A 17,992-nucleotide genomic window follows, 5' to 3' on the forward strand; every position below is an offset into this window, starting at 1 on the left:
ACAGTGCAAACGAGGTAATTCACATCTCAGAGTCTATCTGGTAAGGTCCGACTCAAGCTGGAGAAAGTCAATTCGGAAAACCCAGATTTGATCATGGTTGTCACCCGCGGTAACGAGTGTTCGTTGGTACGAACTTGAATCGGACGATTGGAATGATTGTATGTATGACAACAACCCTCGTTCTGATCATTATCCTTACTTCAAGTTGAAGTTTTGCAAAGAGCCTGACGTACGCCACATTAATATTTTAATATCGCCCAAGTGACCGTGGATTGTGAAAGCCTCGTCCTATGCACTTAATGGCCCTGGCAACTTTCCGCTCTCGAGCAACAGGCTGATCTGAGTGTATGGAAAGGGGGTCAATCAATTAATACAAATCGCCAATCGAGCGCTGAGCCTATATAGAAATTTCAAAAGTCGAGCATCCCAAACCTGTCACAAAGATCTGGCATCGACGTCCTTACCAATGGTCTGCCAGAGTTTGCTCAGGGCAGACAATCTATTATCACACCAACAGTGATGTACACATGTCATTTTCAGGTCAGTGATCGCAAATCTATACTAAGAAGCACTCACTTTCAGGTACATACTATGTAGACAAACGGTGATCCGACTCTAGTCCACGGAATAGGACTCACACCGCCAACTTTAATTGGCACATACGTCGCATATCTCCGGAGGCGCTGGTACAGGAATGTTCTCCGAATTGTCGGCCTTGCGTACCTCCGCCCATGAACATGTTCCGGTTTGCTCTGTGTCATTGCACCTGCAAATAAGCGTCGCGGCATCCTAGTACAATCTTAATGGCATCAGCGACTGCATCGTGCGATCAGTGCGTACCTATTGATAGGAGCAATGTCTAAACAAAGTCGAGTTATCGACACAAATAAACCTGTTCTGAATTTGAGATTCCAGACCACATTTAGAGTACATAGCTTACGAGACGGTGCTCCACTATGATCGCGTTACCAAGTTTAAATTTACCGTAGTATGCATCAGACTTTGTGACAAGGGTCTTTTTCTGACGCATTCATGTCGGTGTGAGGTGATAGGATTATGATGATGATGAGGTCAAAATTGTATGTACAAAAAGCGTGCAACCTCGTATTCAAGGTCCGCGGCCGATCAGAGCGGGACCCGCGCTCACCAAACCGCTGGTTACATGCACCCGGCCGATCGCACTAATTTTAAATGGAAATCTAATCAAAACATTTAAATGAACCTAACAACTCGGTCACGGTGTGCTTTTGCTCGATGTCACCTGAAAATGATAGAAAATTCTCAGCGTTTTGGATCTCGTCGGTGCAAAACCAGGTATACTCGATTATGTATATCCAACTGTCTTATACCATAATATACGAATTAATACAATGAATTATCCAGATTGGTTGAAATAAGCGTAGTGACCAGCGATATCATCGATATTCGACAAACTCGCGGGAGCATCACATGTACAATAGTACATGGTGTGTGACATATTTGCCATATATGGATGCATAAACATCGGGTTGTCTGTCGGACCAAGGAGTAATCAGCAAGATTCTACGACGTCCAAAGTTCGCTAACTCACCTGGATGAATCGAGACATGGTGTTGCATGGGAGAACTAGTGTTACTAGTTGAAGCCGAAGCTACTACCTGTTCGGCTAGAAGCGAACGGTAATCTGCGTCAAGCTGCCTTATAACCTCGGCAGCTTTTCATCGATTCAGCAAACTCTTCGATCTCTGGAGTTTGATCTACCAACCTTTCATCAGGATATCATGTCGTTTGTGGGGATTCTCCCGGGCCTGCGTTATATCTATGATGATCTGTCGCAATTGCAGAAAGTCTTCCGCCTCAGTCGAACGGTAGTGACGCTGTAGGAGCATTTTGCGACTCCTGCCAGTATGCGTATGTCTACCAGATTTCTGAGACATGCTTCTGAGGAGAAGGGGATGACTGCTCGGCACTCTGATTGTAGTCCTTACTACTTATACATGCAGTGGCATGCTGAATCAGGGATCATATATAGAGGCGGAATAACGCTATCCGGGTTATTTTAGTCCTTTTGCATGTCTTTGCATATCCATCTAATCGTCAAACTTCCAAGATTCAAGGTAGCCCGAGCAAAATGACCCGATCAGCCTATGGCAATCGGCGGATTCAATCATTAGGAACTTCGGCAGACAGGCTCACAGCTCTCCGATACGAATCTGTGCCATTGGCGCCAATGCAGGCGCCCGAAGAATACCGCCGATGAAAAGCGCCAAAGCCAAGATCAAGACAATTTTTCGATCATCCCAAGCATGGACATCTTTAGCGTGAGGATTGGACCACATACAAGGTTAGTACAACTGATAACATCAATATTTTGAGAAAACGAGGGAAAATATGCATACCTCCTTAATCCTCACTGACGCTGGATAACAATCACTGATTGCGGTCAGGTGACAAGAGTCCATATGTTCCTGACTCGAACGATCATCCGCAGCATGACTCTGATTCACGGAATACAATTGAACCTCCGTAAAACGAGATGCAGCGCTTTTCAAAGCACAGGCTCCGCAAACTCTCGGTCAGGGGTATTACGGATGGCGCGTCCGGAATGCACAGCCATCGACAGTTCGACAGACAGCTTGAAGTTCCCGGCAATTGAACTACTGCCCACTAGTATGCCCTCGGGGGAGCTTCGGTGGTGAGGCATAGTACTTCTCCTGAGCAGGAAGTGTAGTGGTGATACCCAGCTCGGGAATGCGTATTGTCTCGTCCGGGATGCACAGCCACCCACAGTTCTCGGCGAACTTATGGCAGGTAACTATCGACACAATTCACTTGGGGGTACTTCGGTGATACAGAGGACTTCTTCTACGCAATGTATGCATGAGGTTAGCGTCTCATAATTCATTCATAAAAAAGCAGTGTAAAAAAACAACATTGAAAGACGCATGAGCATAAAAATTTCATGCATCAGACAAATACAGACAATACAGCATAGCGGGACCCGAATTCAAAAGAATCATTGGTCCCGTGAATTTACGTGACATGTGAGTGTAAAGAATGATGCACAATGTTGTGGCAGCACTGCAAGGGTATTCTTGATTTTGTACAAACAGAAATCTGATTTTATCGCTGCTTCAAGTAGACATCAACAGGGCGACGGAAACCTGACAAACAAATAAGATTCAGCTATTCGGAAGTGAACGTTACTTACCGCCTTTGCCAGTTACTCCCAGGCGCTGACCGTGACTAAATCCGAGCTCCTGAAGTAGTTCCCCAAAGCCATCTGGACGGAGTTGTAAATATTTTGCGTTCTCTTTGAGAGTCTCGCTCATCCTTCGAGCCTTTGAGTAAGTGTCCCAGGGTTGTGGCTCAAGGACGAAAATACCCCCCATTTTTAGACATTGGTGAACTCGGTAGAAAAATTCCTTCAGCCCTTCGTCCTTATTATTTAGATGAATCCATTTCGAGATAGAGAACCTATCATATCGGCGATGAGTGGTCTCATCAACAACGGCCATGACACGTACCCTAAAACAATGTCGTATTGATTGGGATCATCCGGTATCTCATCCTTAACCCAGTCAACTGTTCGGAAGGTGACATTGTGCGGGAAAGCACCGCAACCTCTATTTGGGATGGGCAAAGAACCATAGCTATGTTCGCACGATGCAGGGAAATAATTGTGAGCACTATGGTCCGTAGTGGGCGCATCACCGAGGACTCGTTGTCGTTTGGGCGGAGGGCAACTTTCCTCACGGAGATGTCCACATTCGGGAGACTGAAGACTCCAGACAGTGCGCCTTCTCTTCCAGGCGGCCCTGATAAGAGTATCGTCGATATCAACTCCAACGACCTGACGCGCTCCCCTGGACTGTCCTGGTTCCTGAACTGAACAAATGGTATCCTGAAACGCGTCAAAGGTAGTTTACCTATTTCACAAGTCACCCAGCCTTCATTGCATCCAACATCCAGAACTCGCTTACCCACGAAGAATTCAGCGGGGAGCAAAGCCAATCGTGGATCTTGGATGAAGGGACGCTTGGAGTAATATCTGTACAATTGTCCGCCAAGAGACATACAAGGAATTTGATATGGCACGTACCCATGATAGTTTCCATAGACTGGGACTGCTTGGTCCGCATGTACTGGCAGTGGCATGATCACCTTGACTGCACTGATGTGCACTGATGTGCAGCGTGGTTCGCGTTGATGACGTAATTTAATAAGCAGTGGTGCTCCGACAAGTCCGCTAAATCGGATCCATACTCTGTTGAATGTGCTAGTTCTACTACTCATTTTTAAGTGCACGATCGCAGCGCAGGCCATCGGAATGTGAGTGTTTAAATCCTATATCTCGAGGACCGGAGCATGAAGATGTGACAAAAAAACTTGTCATCAAATATTGATCCACACACTAAATTTAAATGACTTGCTGTACGAAAATGATAATAATTTCACCCTTTATGAATGCGCGCCGCGATGCCGCCGGCTCTCATTTGTTATTGTTTTATTGTTCCCCTGGGGGAGTGACCGGGAACCCCCCCCCCCTACAGATTATTCAACTAACAGGAAAAACTCATACTTTGCAGTTAAGCTTTTCGAGACTACTCACCAACGATATCCACTGCAATCGTGGGTTGGTGATAGGCTCTCCAACTTCTACTCCCCTTGTACTCCTCCTTCGATGCGTCCAGCCACGAGATGATGGTCACGTAGACGGCGCTCTTCGACTTGAAGTTGTCGGTGGTCTCGAACTTCTGCGCTTGGCCCTCTCCCGCTTATCTCCCCTCCCCCGCCCCCGAAGTATCGTCGTGGTAAGTATTTAACTGCATTAACCTGTGCTCGTACCGTTGTTTCTTAGGTCCATCCAGATGAAAAAGGCTTCGAAGCAAACAGGGCACGTTCTTCGACCATGCTAAACATTGTCAACAAATTTACGCTGATTCTTTCAATGTTCAATAGTATGTTACATTCTCGTCTGTTCAACGGTTCACTGATGTGCCAGTGGAAGCCGCTTGATGTCGATGGAGAGCTCGATCCGCTGTACTACGATTTGGGGGTGCGTACTTTGCTTTCTTGCAAAGTGATATTGAAGCTCACACTCAGTAACGATATGGCGGCGGATATAGCAAGCGCTAATGGTGCCCGGGGCTAGCGGAATCTGCGCCCTCAGGACTCGAGACTTAAAAACATATTTGAACTTGTAATATATAAATAAGGGAATAAGATCTTCAATGAGTTGGAGGTACCTCGCGCCGGCCGTGATGGTGACCTTGTTCGGAACTCTCAGATTTAAATCTAGATTAGGATCAAGTGCTTATAATGGTGCTTTCTTGTAGTTCAAGATATAGATAAGGGGGCCTGATTTTATTCCACAAGTGTGACATAATTACACAGGTCGCCCAGCGATGGCCAGTGCAATGTCGCGACCAGGGACGCGAACTCCTCTACTTGATCGGACTGCATCTGGGAGCAGAATCATCGTCCTATAGTAAGTTCCCACGGCTATGATGTCAAAAGGACTCATGGATTCACTCAATTTCGCAAACTTACCTTGTTTCTACAGGCACTGGTTTGGACGCTTTGTGATGAGCCGAATCTCTGAGAATATGAGCGCTCGCCAGGAGACAGCGCGCGATGCCTCCTTATGTTTCACGCGTCCAATGCGAAAGTCCCCTCGAGAATTTTTTATTATTCTCTATTTGTACCATGATACTACCATCCTGCCCGGGCCATCGTCCATTGGTTCCAACGTTCATCATGAACGTTTAAACGTTGACGGCGCATAGTCATCAATATTTCAATGCCCGATAGACTAGTGCGAGCTTGGCATTGACTCGGACTAGTTGCGAAAATGCTGAACCACCGCTTTCTCAAACGATTTCCGGAGGGCTCTTTTTCGGACCACCAAATTAATTATCCTCGATTAGTTGACTCAAATCTGCAGTGACTCGGAGCGTTAAGCTATGGGCGGCAAATGCGTTGGAGATGGTATGCATTGGCGATCGATGAGCAAGGCTTCAGCTTCATTAATGACTACTAGTAGCGTCTATTGTTTCCTATCACTACATAATCATTATATTGGGCGTTATAGCTACCTGCTTAGTGCTTCGAGGTGCGAATCGTCACCAGCTGCGGAACTCCCAGCTTGGCTCTTCGTCCTTTTTCACTTGATCAGGTTCTGTTGTCTCTCCAGTCCATATGCCAGGTCATCGCGGAAAGACGAAGGCAAAAAAGCCAAAGCCAATCGTTAATGTTCACTCCGTGGCACGTCTTCCATCAGAGGAGTTCATCGGGTTGGTAGACGATATCGAGAGAGCTGAAGGATGGAACACTAGAGTCAAGGTACTGTGCGAGTTCCTCCAGTTACCAGGTGAGTGCGCAGCATAATCCGTGTCTTTGTTGCTCCGTTTCGAGCCCTGACTCTATTTCCCAAAGATCTCTCCAGACGAAGTGGCCTGAAGAAAGTCCACGTCAACTTCAACGAAGTATATCATAACATCGATGATGTCTACGTCGCGAATATAGGAAACGAGAAAATTACCGGGACGATCATCGGCATCTATACCAAGATGTGTGCTGATGCCATCCTTCGAGACAAGCTCTTTCAGAAAGGTGCAAGTCGTGACACAGTTCTGTCGGTGAATTGCATTGATCATATTACAGGTTTGGTGACCAAGATCACCCCTTTAATCAACATTCCTGCCACGCGTTATCTTGCTCTCCGCGCACTTACAACCGTGACACATCATGGAGGTGTCGATATTCGCAAAGAAATCTCACTGGAGTCCCCTTCCCTACTCAAGGTCATACAAGAAAACCCAGATGATCTCAGGGCTGCCGAGATGGCGATTTCTACCATGGCTCACGCCATCGGCGCTGCGATCAATCAGGAAGATTCGCCGGCTCCAAAGTACATCAAGGCAGCCAATATCAAAACTTTGATTCCAGTCGTAATAGACTTCATGCGCAAGCCCGGCGTTACCATTCAGCTATTGCATCATGGCCTAGAGTTGCTTACGCACCCTGTTCTCCACTGTTGGAGTGAGTGCAAGGCTAACTCAGCCCTCCAGGATTTGCTTGTAGCCTGCCTGCGAAGTGCAGACCTTACCGTGCGTGTCAGTGCGCTAGGTGGCTTGCTTCGTCTCGAAGCCTTGTCTTCGGAAGACGATCAGAGACAATTCGACCCCCACAAGCTCATGGCAGCAATTGAACGCCGTTTCCCCGACCATCTCGTCGATATCTTGACAGATTACGGCACAATGCGCTGTGATACATTTCTTACTATGTCATCGACCGCCGACAACCAAAAGGCTATGATGAAGTGTGCACAGGACAAGGATCTTTACAGCCTTGGTCTAAAGCTTGCAGAACTCATCACTAGAACCGAGTTCTCTATTGCAGAAGGCGGTTTCCAGATGCAAGATCCTCGTACTGGACGGATAGAACTCAACAGGGATATAGGTCTACCATTCATCATGTGGTCTGATGCACTGCCTCATTGTGCTAGAGCTATCCTTGCGAAGGGTCGTCCAGGAGAAGAAGATCTTGCAGACATGATTACCGCAAAGTTTTTCATCATCAGATCTCGTATCCCCGATGCCATTGAAGCTGCAAAGCGTGGTCTTCAGCGCAACCCCAAGTTCGCATACTTCTACTACGTGATCACGTTGGGTAAAGACCACTACGAAGGCTTGCGTTCTGCGAAGAAAGGCTTAAAGTGCCCGAAGATGACGCCGTTCGTACGCTTTGGGCTCTTGCACCGTGCTGTCGAACTCGCAGGCAACCTGGGAGTCTGTCGCATTCAGGAATCGAGCCCAGGAGATAGGAAATATGATGAGGGTGTTGCGTTCCTTATGAGCGCGATGGAGGACGCAAAGGTTTACGCCACGGAGGCTCCCCCAGATGCAAGACACATGAAGAACGTGTTATACTGGTACATCTGCCTCACTCTTACTATCAAGGGACCAGAGACACCAGCAGACCTTGAAGAGCTTCAGGTATGTTCACCGGCTTTGGCATTCGACAGTCTCTCTACAACCGAGCGCAGGTCGCATTCAAGAAGTTGGGGTATGCCGACGAATTTAGCGTACTTCTGGGCACTGTTCCCCCGAGAACACAGTTGCGCCTGACTCAGCAAAACATCGTTAAGCGCTACCCCACTGCTGTGCAAGAGTGGAAGGATCTGGTTGCACGCTTTGACGAGGTGATGACAGATGAGCGCCCCATCTCATTGGAGAAAGCTGAAGATGATCTTGCTGCATGGCTTGATGACCTCCATCTTGATCACGGAGAGGAAGACGAGCCTTACCCACAGAGATGCTCGCACCCACGAGTCAGTCCGAACACTGTGGCGTTGTACAGATGTTCGTGGTGTAGCAATCCCAGTGCTGCACTGAGGAAGTGCAGTGGTTGCGAGAAAGCAAGGTAATTGATTCATTCACTCTTGTCTTAGGCGGATAATTGACCAGTAATTTTCCAGGTATTGCGATGGCGGATGCCAAAAGTCGCATTGGTCAGAGCATAAGGTCACGTGCAGGACTTGAATGGCCTCGTATACCTTCATTCTTGTTGTCATACCAGTTTCACGATTCGTCCAACGGTTCCTAATCCTGGTGCCCGTTGCTCCAAGTTCTCAACCTATCTTGGCCCTCTCTGATTACCTTCCTCAGCCCATTTGCAATACGTGGCTAGGTACTTATGACCACTCTTGGTGTTCCTGTATTGGTACAGTAAAACATGTATTATCCTACACACGATTCGACTGCAATAACAACTTTTCCTCATACCTCAGGTTCTTCTCCTTTTATTTGACTTGCTCGCTTCATACGCATCTTCTTTCCTGTCCTGAACTCTTTTCAAAAAGTCCATCTTTTCCAAGTAGCCACCTCCGCGTCGGTTAGCGTCAAGTTCGTCCTTGACATCACTCGACGTGACATGCGTGCGCCAGTCCATTGCAGATTTATCCAGAGTAGTGATCTTCTTGGCCTTCTGAGTCGGTATGTCCGCCAACGATGTGCGAGGCTTGCGAGGACCTGGAGGTTTCCTTGTGGCAGATTTCTGTGCTGCAGGTTGTATCGGATCTGCTGAACTCGATGCCGACGCGTTCACAGCGATAGTTGAAGACGAGGAATCAGGCGCTGGTGCAGCAGCAGCAGACGACAAGTCTGATGGATCCCACCGCGGCCACTTCTTCGCTTCCTCCGAGTCTTCAGGGACTTCAACCACTTCTCTTCACATCACTAAGCACGCTGTCACAAAGAACGAGTGGGGCAGACATACACGATATTCTTCCCTGCGAAAAGGTAACGTTTCTCGATCTTCACGAGCTTCTTTGGTGGCTCCTCGACCTTCGGAGGCGGTGGCGTAGCGACAGACGCCTGGAAACTGGCCCATAGAGCATCGCGCGCTCTGTACAGCAGGATAAGTATATTTGACCTATAGGGTCACCCGACACCTCACTTTTTCTTCTCGCCTAGATCTTCCTCTTTCACTTCATTCGTCACATTCGTATCGTCATTTTCTTCTTCATCTCCAGAGCTATCCGAGTCTGTTTTATTTGGTCAGACAAGACGATTCTTGGTAGGATAGCCTGTGTCATACCTTGGTGTTCAGGAGGCGCGTAGTCTGGGTCATCGTCTTCGGAGTCAGATGTTGGGTCGCGTAGTGGAGGAGACATTGTGTGGTGTTGTTTGATGTTGTTGAATTTGAAGTGTTGGGGAACGGGCGTCAACAAACGTCAATCAGTTCTTTCAATGAACTCTTCATCAACATGGCTATGTGGCGGCTAAGTAAGAGTCATCTGCAATTCAGCAGCAGATCATCTCACTTAACCGCGTACATATACCAGCACTGCTTTTTCTTAAATATTGCCTTGACTGGAATTGACTCGGACAACCTGGTTTTTCTGACTAGATCAACTCTCACTCAAGTTACTCAACCACGGTGTACGATTTTTCTCGAGGTTTCGTTGATATTCCCACAAAGTACTGAAACAATGGTTGAACACTGACATAGCAAGGTGCCTCGATAACATAATCAAAACTCGAAAACAACGACACAAACTACGTTGCCAGCTACGCATGAAACTCGCCTAACAATTCTCATTTGTTTTTCCCTACGATGACGAGGGGACCACGAATCAGAACAAAAAAATCGAGACGGGCGGCCAGTTACTCACCTGTGCCATTGGCCTTACCCCCTGCGCCTCCTTTGTTGTCAGTGGCACCAGGCGCAGCTTGTTGGGGGGGAGCCCCATTCGCTTCAGGCGACGATTTCTCATCTTTTGGCGGAGCTTGTGGCTTCTTGCCATCAGTCTTGGCTGTTGAGCCATTGGTTGGAGGTGGCGCCGTCGCGTCTGTAGATACGTGCAAGGGATCAACTGGCTTGTTAGTCGGTGGATTAAAACCATTAAAGCCAGGTGTTGTCTCCCCGTTGGCTTTCTGAGGGGTGAAGCCAAAGCCATTCTGATTGGCCGTGCCACCGAAACTGTTGAATGCATCGGACGAGTTTCTGGAGTGTCGACCGGGCGACGTAGGTCTCGGCGCAATGCCAAACACCTCCCTTATCATATCTTCCATCTGTGCATCCTCAAAATCGTCGAACGTCGGGGAGCGAATGCCGCTCTCCGCGGCTTGCTGCCGAGCACGCTCGCGTGCGTCGGCAAGGCGGAGGACGGTTTCCATTCCGAGCTTTGTGCCCTCTGCAAGAGAGATAGACTTTTCACGTTTGCACATCGCGATGTATGCAGGAAGAAGGAGAGTTTTGTTGATCTTATATTCGTGGTATGCCACGATCTTTTCGATCGGCTCGATGTTGAGTTTCTCGAGCTCGCGAATAGCGAGGTCTTTGATGTTCCAGAAGTTCCATCGATGAGCGAGGTTCAGGATGCTCAGCCATGTCTCGACGGGAGCATCGTAGAGTGAATATTGGCTGGAATCACATGTGAATACGGACAGTAACCCAGATATCGCACATACGGGTTGTATATCACCCAGAGGAAGCGCTCAAAGTCTTCGCTTTTGACGTCGTCAAGGGTGAAAGGACTTGGAGAATCAGTCGTGCCGTGATCCCCACCATCGGGAGAGGCATCTAGCATATTGCGCCATACTAGCGATTCGCGGTAGAAGAAGTAGCTGTGTATGCGGTAGTGATGGTTGCCGATCTGCAACGTTGGCCCCAGATCAGAATGGAGAGTCGCGGGCCAACAAATACCCTGGGACTCACCAACACATTCAGGTCCCCACCACGCAAGTAATAATCCTTGTGGTTGACCACACGGCCCACACGATCCTGCGAGGAGCTCATGGTGGAAGATGTAAAATGGGAGAATGGTTGATAGAAGTTGAGGGGGGGCTACGTATATATGCTCTCAATTCAATGCCAGATCATGACATGCGTCTTTCATGATGTGCGTTGTCACATGCACGCCCTATTGTTCGATCACCAGCATGTTTGCACGAGGCATGATGAGCACTCGTGGCTGTCCAATCGTAGGTATCGATGACTGCCAGTAAATTGGAGTAAGTATCTGTTTTTCTGCGAGTCTGCGACGACGCAAATTTTTCAGTCGATGGCATGTTAATCGGTGCCGACCAAATATCTCCATGGAGCGGGCAACTGACTATTTTGGACCAACATTTTGCCATCCAGTCGCCGCAAGGCTTCTAAATTACCCATATTACAAGCACGTTCACCTCACAAGAGGATGTGGGCGATCCACTTGCCTCATGGCAATCAGAGGTTTAGGACCGCAGTAGTGTTCTGGTCTAAGGCATGGCATAGGCCGCGAGGTCAAGCTATGTAATTAGCAAGTCAGCTACTCAGCGCTAATTTACTTGGCGCTCGGGAAGCGCAGGTCTTCCGAAAGCGTTCGACTTCTAACCATACCAGAACTTACTCCCTGGTAAGGTCACTGACCGGAAACCGGAAGGCGATCATCAGTGAACTGGTGAGGAAATTAGAAGATCGTATATAACAATATATAGTACACAATCACAAACATCAGCATAATCCTGCTATGGACCATCACATTGTCGTGTTTGACTTTGTAGAGGAAAGGAGGCTTCCTGATTTTCCTACACATGTTTGTGATCGGGAAAAGACTCGCACATTTCTCAAACTCACACTCGACAGGAAGGTAGTGCAAAAGCTACTGATCGGCACCATCAACTGGAAATGCTTGAAGATTGTCATTTGTATTATAATTGTCCAAGTAAGAATGAAAGACAATATCCTTCCGGTGAATGATGATATTTCGGTGAGTGAGTGAGGATAATATGTGTTCACCAAGTGCGTGACAATCAAATTATATCTCGCTTCGCATATCCACGCGACCTCCTGTATTTATCAAATAACTGACAGTTGTAGTTCCCTTTGGACAATGCCTCAAGAGGTCGTGGCCTTGCACGAATGCTGTATCATTATGATGTAGTTCATTAGCGCAGGACTTGATAGTAGTGGGTCATAGACCACCCCAGTGCATCACGTACCATTTGACGGGCATAGCATGTATTGTGTCATGGTTCAGGAGAATTGCATGTGTTTGCACGCTACAGGAGGAATTTTGTATGCATTCATTTCGGCCCTGAATGCTTTAAGTTCTTGATCCTGTGACTATGTTATTATTATGCAACAATTCATATATTCAACAAATTCTTCAAACCGCTAAGAAACATTATACAAAACCTAACAAACAAACAAAAGCTCAATGATTTTGAGTGTTGTCGGTGGGGACGTTGAAGTCGAGACGTCATCCAATCATGTTCATTTTGCAGGTCCAAACCGTTCTGTCATGTGATTAGCACGATGATTAAAACTTACAGAGATGACCATGCTTGCGCTACAATTCCTGGATTCACAAGACTCCACTGTCTACTCTAGAATTCTAATGTTTGTCTGGTAGTTATCAATTGGGAATGCGTGTGAAAAAGCTTTACCTTTGTGCAGTAGTCGAGATATGTTCACTGGGTGGGCAAATGATCGATTTGTACCATGGTTTGGGTCTCTAAGTCATATTTTTTGCTTTACTAAAGACTGGCAGAGGCACATCACTTGCGACTGCGTTCGAAGAAGTCATAGCTTTGCCTGGACACCGTGGAGTTATCACTCAGTACCTTGACTCAGAATTCCACAGTCAAGGGTCATACACCACCACGGTATGTTGCCCACCATTCAACAGCCTTCACACACCACATGCAACTGCGTTATTAGAGATTGTAGCTTTTCCTGGACACCCTGGAGTTGTCACTCAGTACCTTGACTCGGAACTCGACAGTCAAGGGTCATATACTACCATGGTACGTTGCTCACCATTCAACAGCTTTCGTGCACCCGTGCCACTGCATCCTAATAAATTGTAGCTTTTCCTGGACGCCATAGAGTTGTCATGTAGTATCTTGACCCGGAACTCGACAGTCAAGGGTCATACACCACCACGGTACGTTGCTCACCATTCAACAGCCTTCATGCACCACGTGCAACTGCGTTCAAAGAAGTCGTAGCTTTTCCTGGACACCGTGGAGTTGTCACTCAGTAACTTGACTCAGAACTTGACAGTCAAGGGTCATACACTACCACGGTACGTTGCTCACCATTCAACAACCTTTGTGCACCCGTGCGACTGCGTTCTAAGAAATTGTAGCTTTGCCTGGACGCCATAGAGTTGTCACTTAGTATCTTGACCCGGAACTTGACAGCCAAGGATTGTACCCCACCGCGGTACTTCGCTTACCATTCAATAGTCTTCGTGTATATTTAGCCCATCCATCCTTACAATTGGGTGTCTTTGTGCCCTGCGGGGGTGTTATCTATGTGAGCATTTAGAATCCCGATGACTTAGCTTATCAATTCAACGATACGGTGATCGTCAGGCAAAGTAAAGTATTTATATAAACCCCTTAAGAACTGCAAGGAATTAAGACTTTGAATTTGATGGTCTTTTCATTTGCTTTCATCTTGTAAGTATACTACATTATGCACAATGATTGTCGCGAAGACCAGAAGATGCAGAGACTACTGTGAGCATGCTGTACTAGTATTCACTCGATTTAGCCATGTGAGTTTACGAGATGCTTTCAGCCCAATTTCAACCTTGCAAATGGGCGTTTCATATCAGGCATCACATGATGGCAAGTAACATTATCATCCATGACATTATTAAACTGCAACAAGCAAGAAATTTGAATAAAAACACGATGCTAAGATAATAATAGGTCCCTAGTTTGAATCGAAAGAAGTATCGTCACGGTGTGCCCTCTGCCTCGCGAGAGCGTTCACAGACATGTTGGCCTTTGTCGCATCGCTGAGATCCTCGCGGCGACTCCTACCAAAAACCTTCCTATGAAACAATTCAACTAATCGGGACTTGTTGAAAGGACAGATAGCGCACCTGGTCCACCACTCCAGGAGTCTGTTGACTCTGCATTGTGCTTCTCGGCCAGGAGGCCTTTCGAAGAAATCCACTATGATTTTCCAGAATTGTATATAGTTGAAGTCACCGTCGACCGACTGCCACGAGGTAACGGACGAAAGTGCGAATCGCACCTGTGCGATCATCATTTACCATTGATCAAAACAAAACCATTATCATTGATTACCTGACAGGCAATGTATGCAATAGATCGCGGAGTAACTCTATCCATCTTGATAATTTGTGCCACATGTTTCTTGACCTTGACTCCCGAAAGTGCTTTCTTCGCTCGCCTGTTGTTCTCGACGATATCTGCGCCATCGCCGTCACCCTCGATATCCTTTGCTGAAGATGGTGAGGTGAAGACAGCTTTATAGCCCTGAAAATGAGGTAAGATGATTTCTGGGAAACTCGGATATGACAAACCTGCAAAAAAAAATTTCCCTTGAAAAGCCTGTCTTCCAGATCGTCCGAATTTGCACTGTACTTTTCATATAAGAAGGTCGGAAAGGAGAGTTCCGTAACAATATGGCCCTCCAATCGATCTCGAATACCTGCCCTTACGCTTGTGAACCATTAGCATTGTTCAGGATCCAGGGTGCATTAGTACTTACGCTGGGTTGTTCCAGTCAAGCTCGGCCGGGCACAGTAACATACTGCACGCATCATTGACGAATCCACGACAATGCTTATCGTCGGAGTCAACTAGAGGGTCTGGTTTCAGTTCACGATTAACCCAGTCTGAAATAAGAGTCTTAAGCTTCGAGGTATCATCTCCTCGAGCGCCATCAGCTCCTTGCCTGAGCTAAATAAAAACTTAACATGATAAAGTCCATCGTTGGTAGAGATAAAACGTACAAATTTTAACATGCGCGTGAAGTCATCGTGCTCCATGTCTGAGGCACTCTTTACAAACCACGAAAAGGTTCTCGTTAGGACGTGATACCCTACATGCAGTCTATCTTGGCTACATAAAGAAGTCAATGGGGACACTGGCTACGAGAAACTAGTCAGGAGAAAAAACTGACTCAACAGTAGCAGCCTCCGCGTCTTCATCGCCATTGACATCATATCTTCTGTCATTTTCTGACACGAGATCCTCGATGCCATTGAATAGAGCGATGATGCGCCTGAAGCCTCTTCCTTGGGCCAGGTAGTAATTCGTTTGCCTGAAGCATGGTGAGCAAACCCGATCCAACATATGCAACAGCGTTGGAGTCCGAGTCATACCTTTCTTTCACAGCTCGCCCCGACTCAAGAGTCTCTATCTTCTCTTCCAGTTCGGCAATTTTGCGTCTCTGCCGAGCTTGCGTGAACGATGCTTGACTCGGAGATGGTTCTGGTTGCGGAGGTTGCAGAAGACCATGGTCGCTCCGTTGGTCGTCGATGAACGACTCAGACATGCCGCGGCTCAGGTTGCCAGTGATGAGCGCTGTGCTGCCCTCTGTGGATGACATCTATAAGACACTCGGAAGGAAGAAGTTCGATTAGTAGATGAGGAATGAGAGGTGAAGACAAGGGAAAAGAACTCGACCAGCACCCATTTTATATGCTGGTGGGCCGCCCAGATCCGTGACTGCCCTAAAGACTGTTAAGTTAAATATTGAATTCAGCATGGCGCTGATCGTACAAAGTATGCTTCTTTGCGACTTACTAAAAATGGACAGGCGTAGTTAGTGACTAATCTGGCTCGTGACGTCTGAACAGAATCACAGCGACTCGGATGACTCTGGGACGGGTGCGGGCGACGTTGCTTTATAGTTTGACCCATCTGATGACCATGCATTTCAGAAGCTGCGATGGCACTTTCACTAGCTGTGGCAGGTGGGCTATCTGTTTGATGGAAGTCACGGTCACGGTGTGCCGCGGCTGTGAAAGAATCATCGCCCGAGAGGTCTAGCAGTAGTAGTATTAGTAGTACTAGCCACGATTCGGAAGGGTCTGTCGACTCGGACGCACGGGAAGTTCGTTGTACTATTTGTACTGTTCTCTCGATTGTCGAGGTGCCAGTGTCACCGTGCGAATAGAATAAATTTGCACCCTCGGTGATGTGCTTGAAGTGGGGTTTGCCTTCTGTATCCATCAAAGCAGTAACATTAGAGACGTTCACCGTGACAGCTTCAGAACTGAATGGCTCTGATCATCATGTAGTAGTGTTTGGTGCAAGTAGCAACACAAACATACCGTCCACCGCAAGGCTACACACAAGTATGCACTACATAATCTAGTAGTAGTTGTCTTGTCTCCAACCCATAGTGCTCATGAGCTTCTCCAGCGCACCTGTAACCATGAACGGAGCACATCGGTACCTGGTGCAGGGATTTGGTGAGTCTCAAGGGCCAGACAGAGACGGCACATACCTAGTAGTACTATAATCATGAACGGAGTGTTTGTGCTGGTCATCGGTGGTCCAGGTCGCGATGGGCAATTGAGCCCAACGAGGAAGGCAGCGCTGTGGCTGAGTCGTCATGTGTCACATTTGCGTTAATTTTGCAGACCTTACATGATACCTCTAGGCTCACTAGTGCCGCATTTCACCTGCCCCGCGCCGTCCTGAAAAAAACCAACTCAAAATTTAACCAGTGCCTAAGATAATAATAAGTGTAGTATGTCCTTCATCATACCCAGCATCAAATTAATATGATCACCATGCCATTTGATCTCAGTGTCTTGTTCCATTGGCAGAGCTCGTATGTATTATGTGATATGAACATCAGACTAACACGTCTAAATTTAGACACCCAAATTTGTGTAGGTATTCTCACACACTATTCGGTCTGCCAATTACAGATTACGCTGGTATACTGCAAGTCCACATTCAAACCTCCTCTCACGCTGTATTATAGGTCAACCGCCAGGCCATTCGCCATGAGTAGCTCTTCTGAATCAAAGAGCAGCAATTCCTTGACCAACTCCTCTGGCTCCAATCTTAGGTATGTTTATTTAACAATATGTTCACTTCCACTTAGACATACACCCCAGCAAACCCCAATTGAATGCAGCATCCACACCCCCAACATCTATTGCCACCAGTGGCTCTCCTGCCAAGAGCATGGACTCTCCCATTTTGTCTGCTGACAATCCTGGACTTCGCGTTGAGTGGGCTCGCGCCTTCAACTTGGGAGAATGTCACACTCGTGATCCCCGTAAACGCCCTGTCCAATACACATTATTTCAGGGTGGCAGACAGGACGAGGATTGCGATTTGCCCACGAAGAGGTCAAAGACCTTGCAAACGACGGTCTGTCCATTTAAACGGTTGCTTTCGGATTTTCAGTTCTCATTTTTTTTTCAAAGTGGAACTTTACATCTACCCCTTCCTCCGCAGCTACAATATACCTCAACGAGCGCATGCTCGAGCTCTCACGAATCACTCGCCGAGCTATTGCTGCGAGGTTGCGATACCAATGCCTTCGCTCCCGCGAACTAGATTTGATAAAGTCAATTCTTGACGACGAAACCGAGCTGTGCCAGACACAGTTGAGTGGAGTTGATGTGCAAATCGGCTCCATCTGAAATATGCTTCAGGATGCTGGGGTCGCGCAAATAGGGAGCACAGGTTCTAGGTTTGATCCTAATGATGCGGCTGGGCCCTGGTGTGAA

At 47.3% G+C, this 17,992-nt stretch overlaps 7 protein-coding genes across 7 annotated transcripts; 3 read left to right on the forward strand and 4 right to left on the reverse strand.

Moving 5' to 3' along the window:
• Positions 1-3,102: 3,102 nt before the first annotated feature.
• Positions 3,103-4,137, reverse strand: HD556DRAFT_1241819 (Bicoid-interacting protein 3-domain-containing protein; the record flags this gene model as incomplete). Its single annotated transcript, XM_041298228.1, has 5 exons — positions 3,103-3,143; positions 3,191-3,456; positions 3,507-3,855; positions 3,909-4,030; positions 4,082-4,137. The coding sequence occupies 5 exons, from the start codon at positions 4,135-4,137 to the stop codon at positions 3,103-3,105; spliced, it is 834 nt and encodes a 277-aa protein (XP_041157615.1).
• A 1,837-nt stretch (positions 4,138-5,974) lies between these two features.
• On the forward strand, positions 5,975-8,753 carry HD556DRAFT_686900 (uncharacterized protein). Its single transcript, XM_041311308.1, has 5 exons — positions 5,975-6,352; positions 6,418-6,594; positions 6,646-7,979; positions 8,030-8,406; positions 8,462-8,753. Exons 1-5 carry the CDS (start codon positions 6,181-6,183, stop codon positions 8,523-8,525), a joined length of 2,124 nt encoding a protein of 707 aa, XP_041157616.1. The 5' UTR covers positions 5,975-6,180; the 3' UTR covers positions 8,526-8,753.
• HD556DRAFT_1389956 (bucentaur or craniofacial development-domain-containing protein) lies at positions 8,691-9,723 on the reverse strand. The gene is made up of 4 exons (XM_041303524.1): positions 9,583-9,723; positions 9,442-9,529; positions 9,262-9,390; positions 8,691-9,211 (listed from the first exon to the last, which is right to left on the reverse strand). The coding sequence occupies exons 1-4, from the start codon at positions 9,656-9,658 to the stop codon at positions 8,770-8,772; spliced, it is 735 nt and encodes a 244-aa protein (XP_041157617.1). The 5' UTR covers positions 9,659-9,723; the 3' UTR covers positions 8,691-8,769.
• A 12-nt stretch (positions 9,724-9,735) lies between these two features.
• HD556DRAFT_1389963 (uncharacterized protein) lies at positions 9,736-11,759 on the reverse strand. The gene is made up of 4 exons (XM_041303525.1): positions 11,206-11,759; positions 10,959-11,143; positions 10,160-10,911; positions 9,736-10,096 (listed from the first exon to the last, which is right to left on the reverse strand). The coding sequence occupies exons 1-4, from the start codon at positions 11,284-11,286 to the stop codon at positions 10,083-10,085; spliced, it is 1,032 nt and encodes a 343-aa protein (XP_041157618.1). The 5' UTR covers positions 11,287-11,759; the 3' UTR covers positions 9,736-10,082.
• A 239-nt stretch (positions 11,760-11,998) lies between these two features.
• Positions 11,999-13,738, forward strand: HD556DRAFT_1310449 (uncharacterized protein; the record flags this gene model as incomplete). Its single annotated transcript, XM_041300411.1, has 6 exons — positions 11,999-12,238; positions 13,014-13,136; positions 13,194-13,277; positions 13,341-13,417; positions 13,537-13,558; positions 13,622-13,738. The coding sequence occupies 6 exons, from the start codon at positions 11,999-12,001 to the stop codon at positions 13,736-13,738; spliced, it is 663 nt and encodes a 220-aa protein (XP_041157619.1).
• A 458-nt stretch (positions 13,739-14,196) lies between these two features.
• HD556DRAFT_1445948 (uncharacterized protein) lies at positions 14,197-15,846 on the reverse strand (the record flags this gene model as incomplete). The annotated part of the gene is made up of 8 exons (XM_041307014.1): positions 14,197-14,317; positions 14,369-14,523; positions 14,577-14,768; positions 14,816-14,954; positions 15,004-15,194; positions 15,248-15,356; positions 15,418-15,558; positions 15,620-15,846. The coding sequence occupies 8 exons, from the start codon at positions 15,844-15,846 to the stop codon at positions 14,197-14,199; spliced, it is 1,275 nt and encodes a 424-aa protein (XP_041157620.1).
• Positions 15,847-17,257: 1,411 nt separating this feature from the next.
• On the forward strand, positions 17,258-17,905 carry HD556DRAFT_1310451 (uncharacterized protein; the record flags this gene model as incomplete). The annotated part of the gene is made up of 3 exons (XM_041300412.1): positions 17,258-17,322; positions 17,372-17,630; positions 17,687-17,905. 3 exons carry the CDS (start codon positions 17,258-17,260, stop codon positions 17,903-17,905), a joined length of 543 nt encoding a protein of 180 aa, XP_041157621.1.
• Positions 17,906-17,992: the final 87 nt, after the last annotated feature.

This window comes from Suillus plorans (assembly GCF_016647745.1).
Source record: "Suillus plorans strain S12 chromosome Unknown HD556scaffold_48, whole genome shotgun sequence".
NCBI classification, from domain to species: Eukaryota; Fungi; Basidiomycota; class Agaricomycetes; order Boletales; family Suillaceae; genus Suillus; species Suillus plorans.

Coding starts and splice junctions, on each gene's coding strand:
- HD556DRAFT_1389956 (XM_041303524.1), bottom strand. CDS start 9,658: ATGTCTCCTCCACTACGCGACCCAACATCTGACTCCGAAGACGATGAC. Junction 9,530..9,582: donor CGCGCCTCCTGAACACCAAG/GTATGACACAGG, acceptor CAAATAAAACAG/ACTCGGATAGCTCTGGAGAT. Junction 9,212..9,261: donor TTCGCAGGGAAGAATATCGT/GTATGTCTGCCC, acceptor AGTGATGTGAAG/AGAAGTGGTTGAAGTCCCTG.
- HD556DRAFT_686900 (XM_041311308.1), top strand. CDS start 6,181: ATGCCAGGTCATCGCGGAAAGACGAAGGCAAAAAAGCCAAAGCCAATC. Junction 6,353..6,417: donor CGAGTTCCTCCAGTTACCAG/GTGAGTGCGCAG, acceptor TATTTCCCAAAG/ATCTCTCCAGACGAAGTGGC. Junction 8,407..8,461: donor AGTGGTTGCGAGAAAGCAAG/GTAATTGATTCA, acceptor GTAATTTTCCAG/GTATTGCGATGGCGGATGCC.
- HD556DRAFT_1389963 (XM_041303525.1), bottom strand. CDS start 11,286: ATGAGCTCCTCGCAGGATCGTGTGGGCCGTGTGGTCAACCACAAGGAT. Junction 11,144..11,205: donor GTGGGGACCTGAATGTGTTG/GTGAGTCCCAGG, acceptor CCAACGTTGCAG/ATCGGCAACCATCACTACCG. Junction 10,912..10,958: donor CTCTGGGTGATATACAACCC/GTATGTGCGATA, acceptor ATGTGATTCCAG/CCAATATTCACTCTACGATG.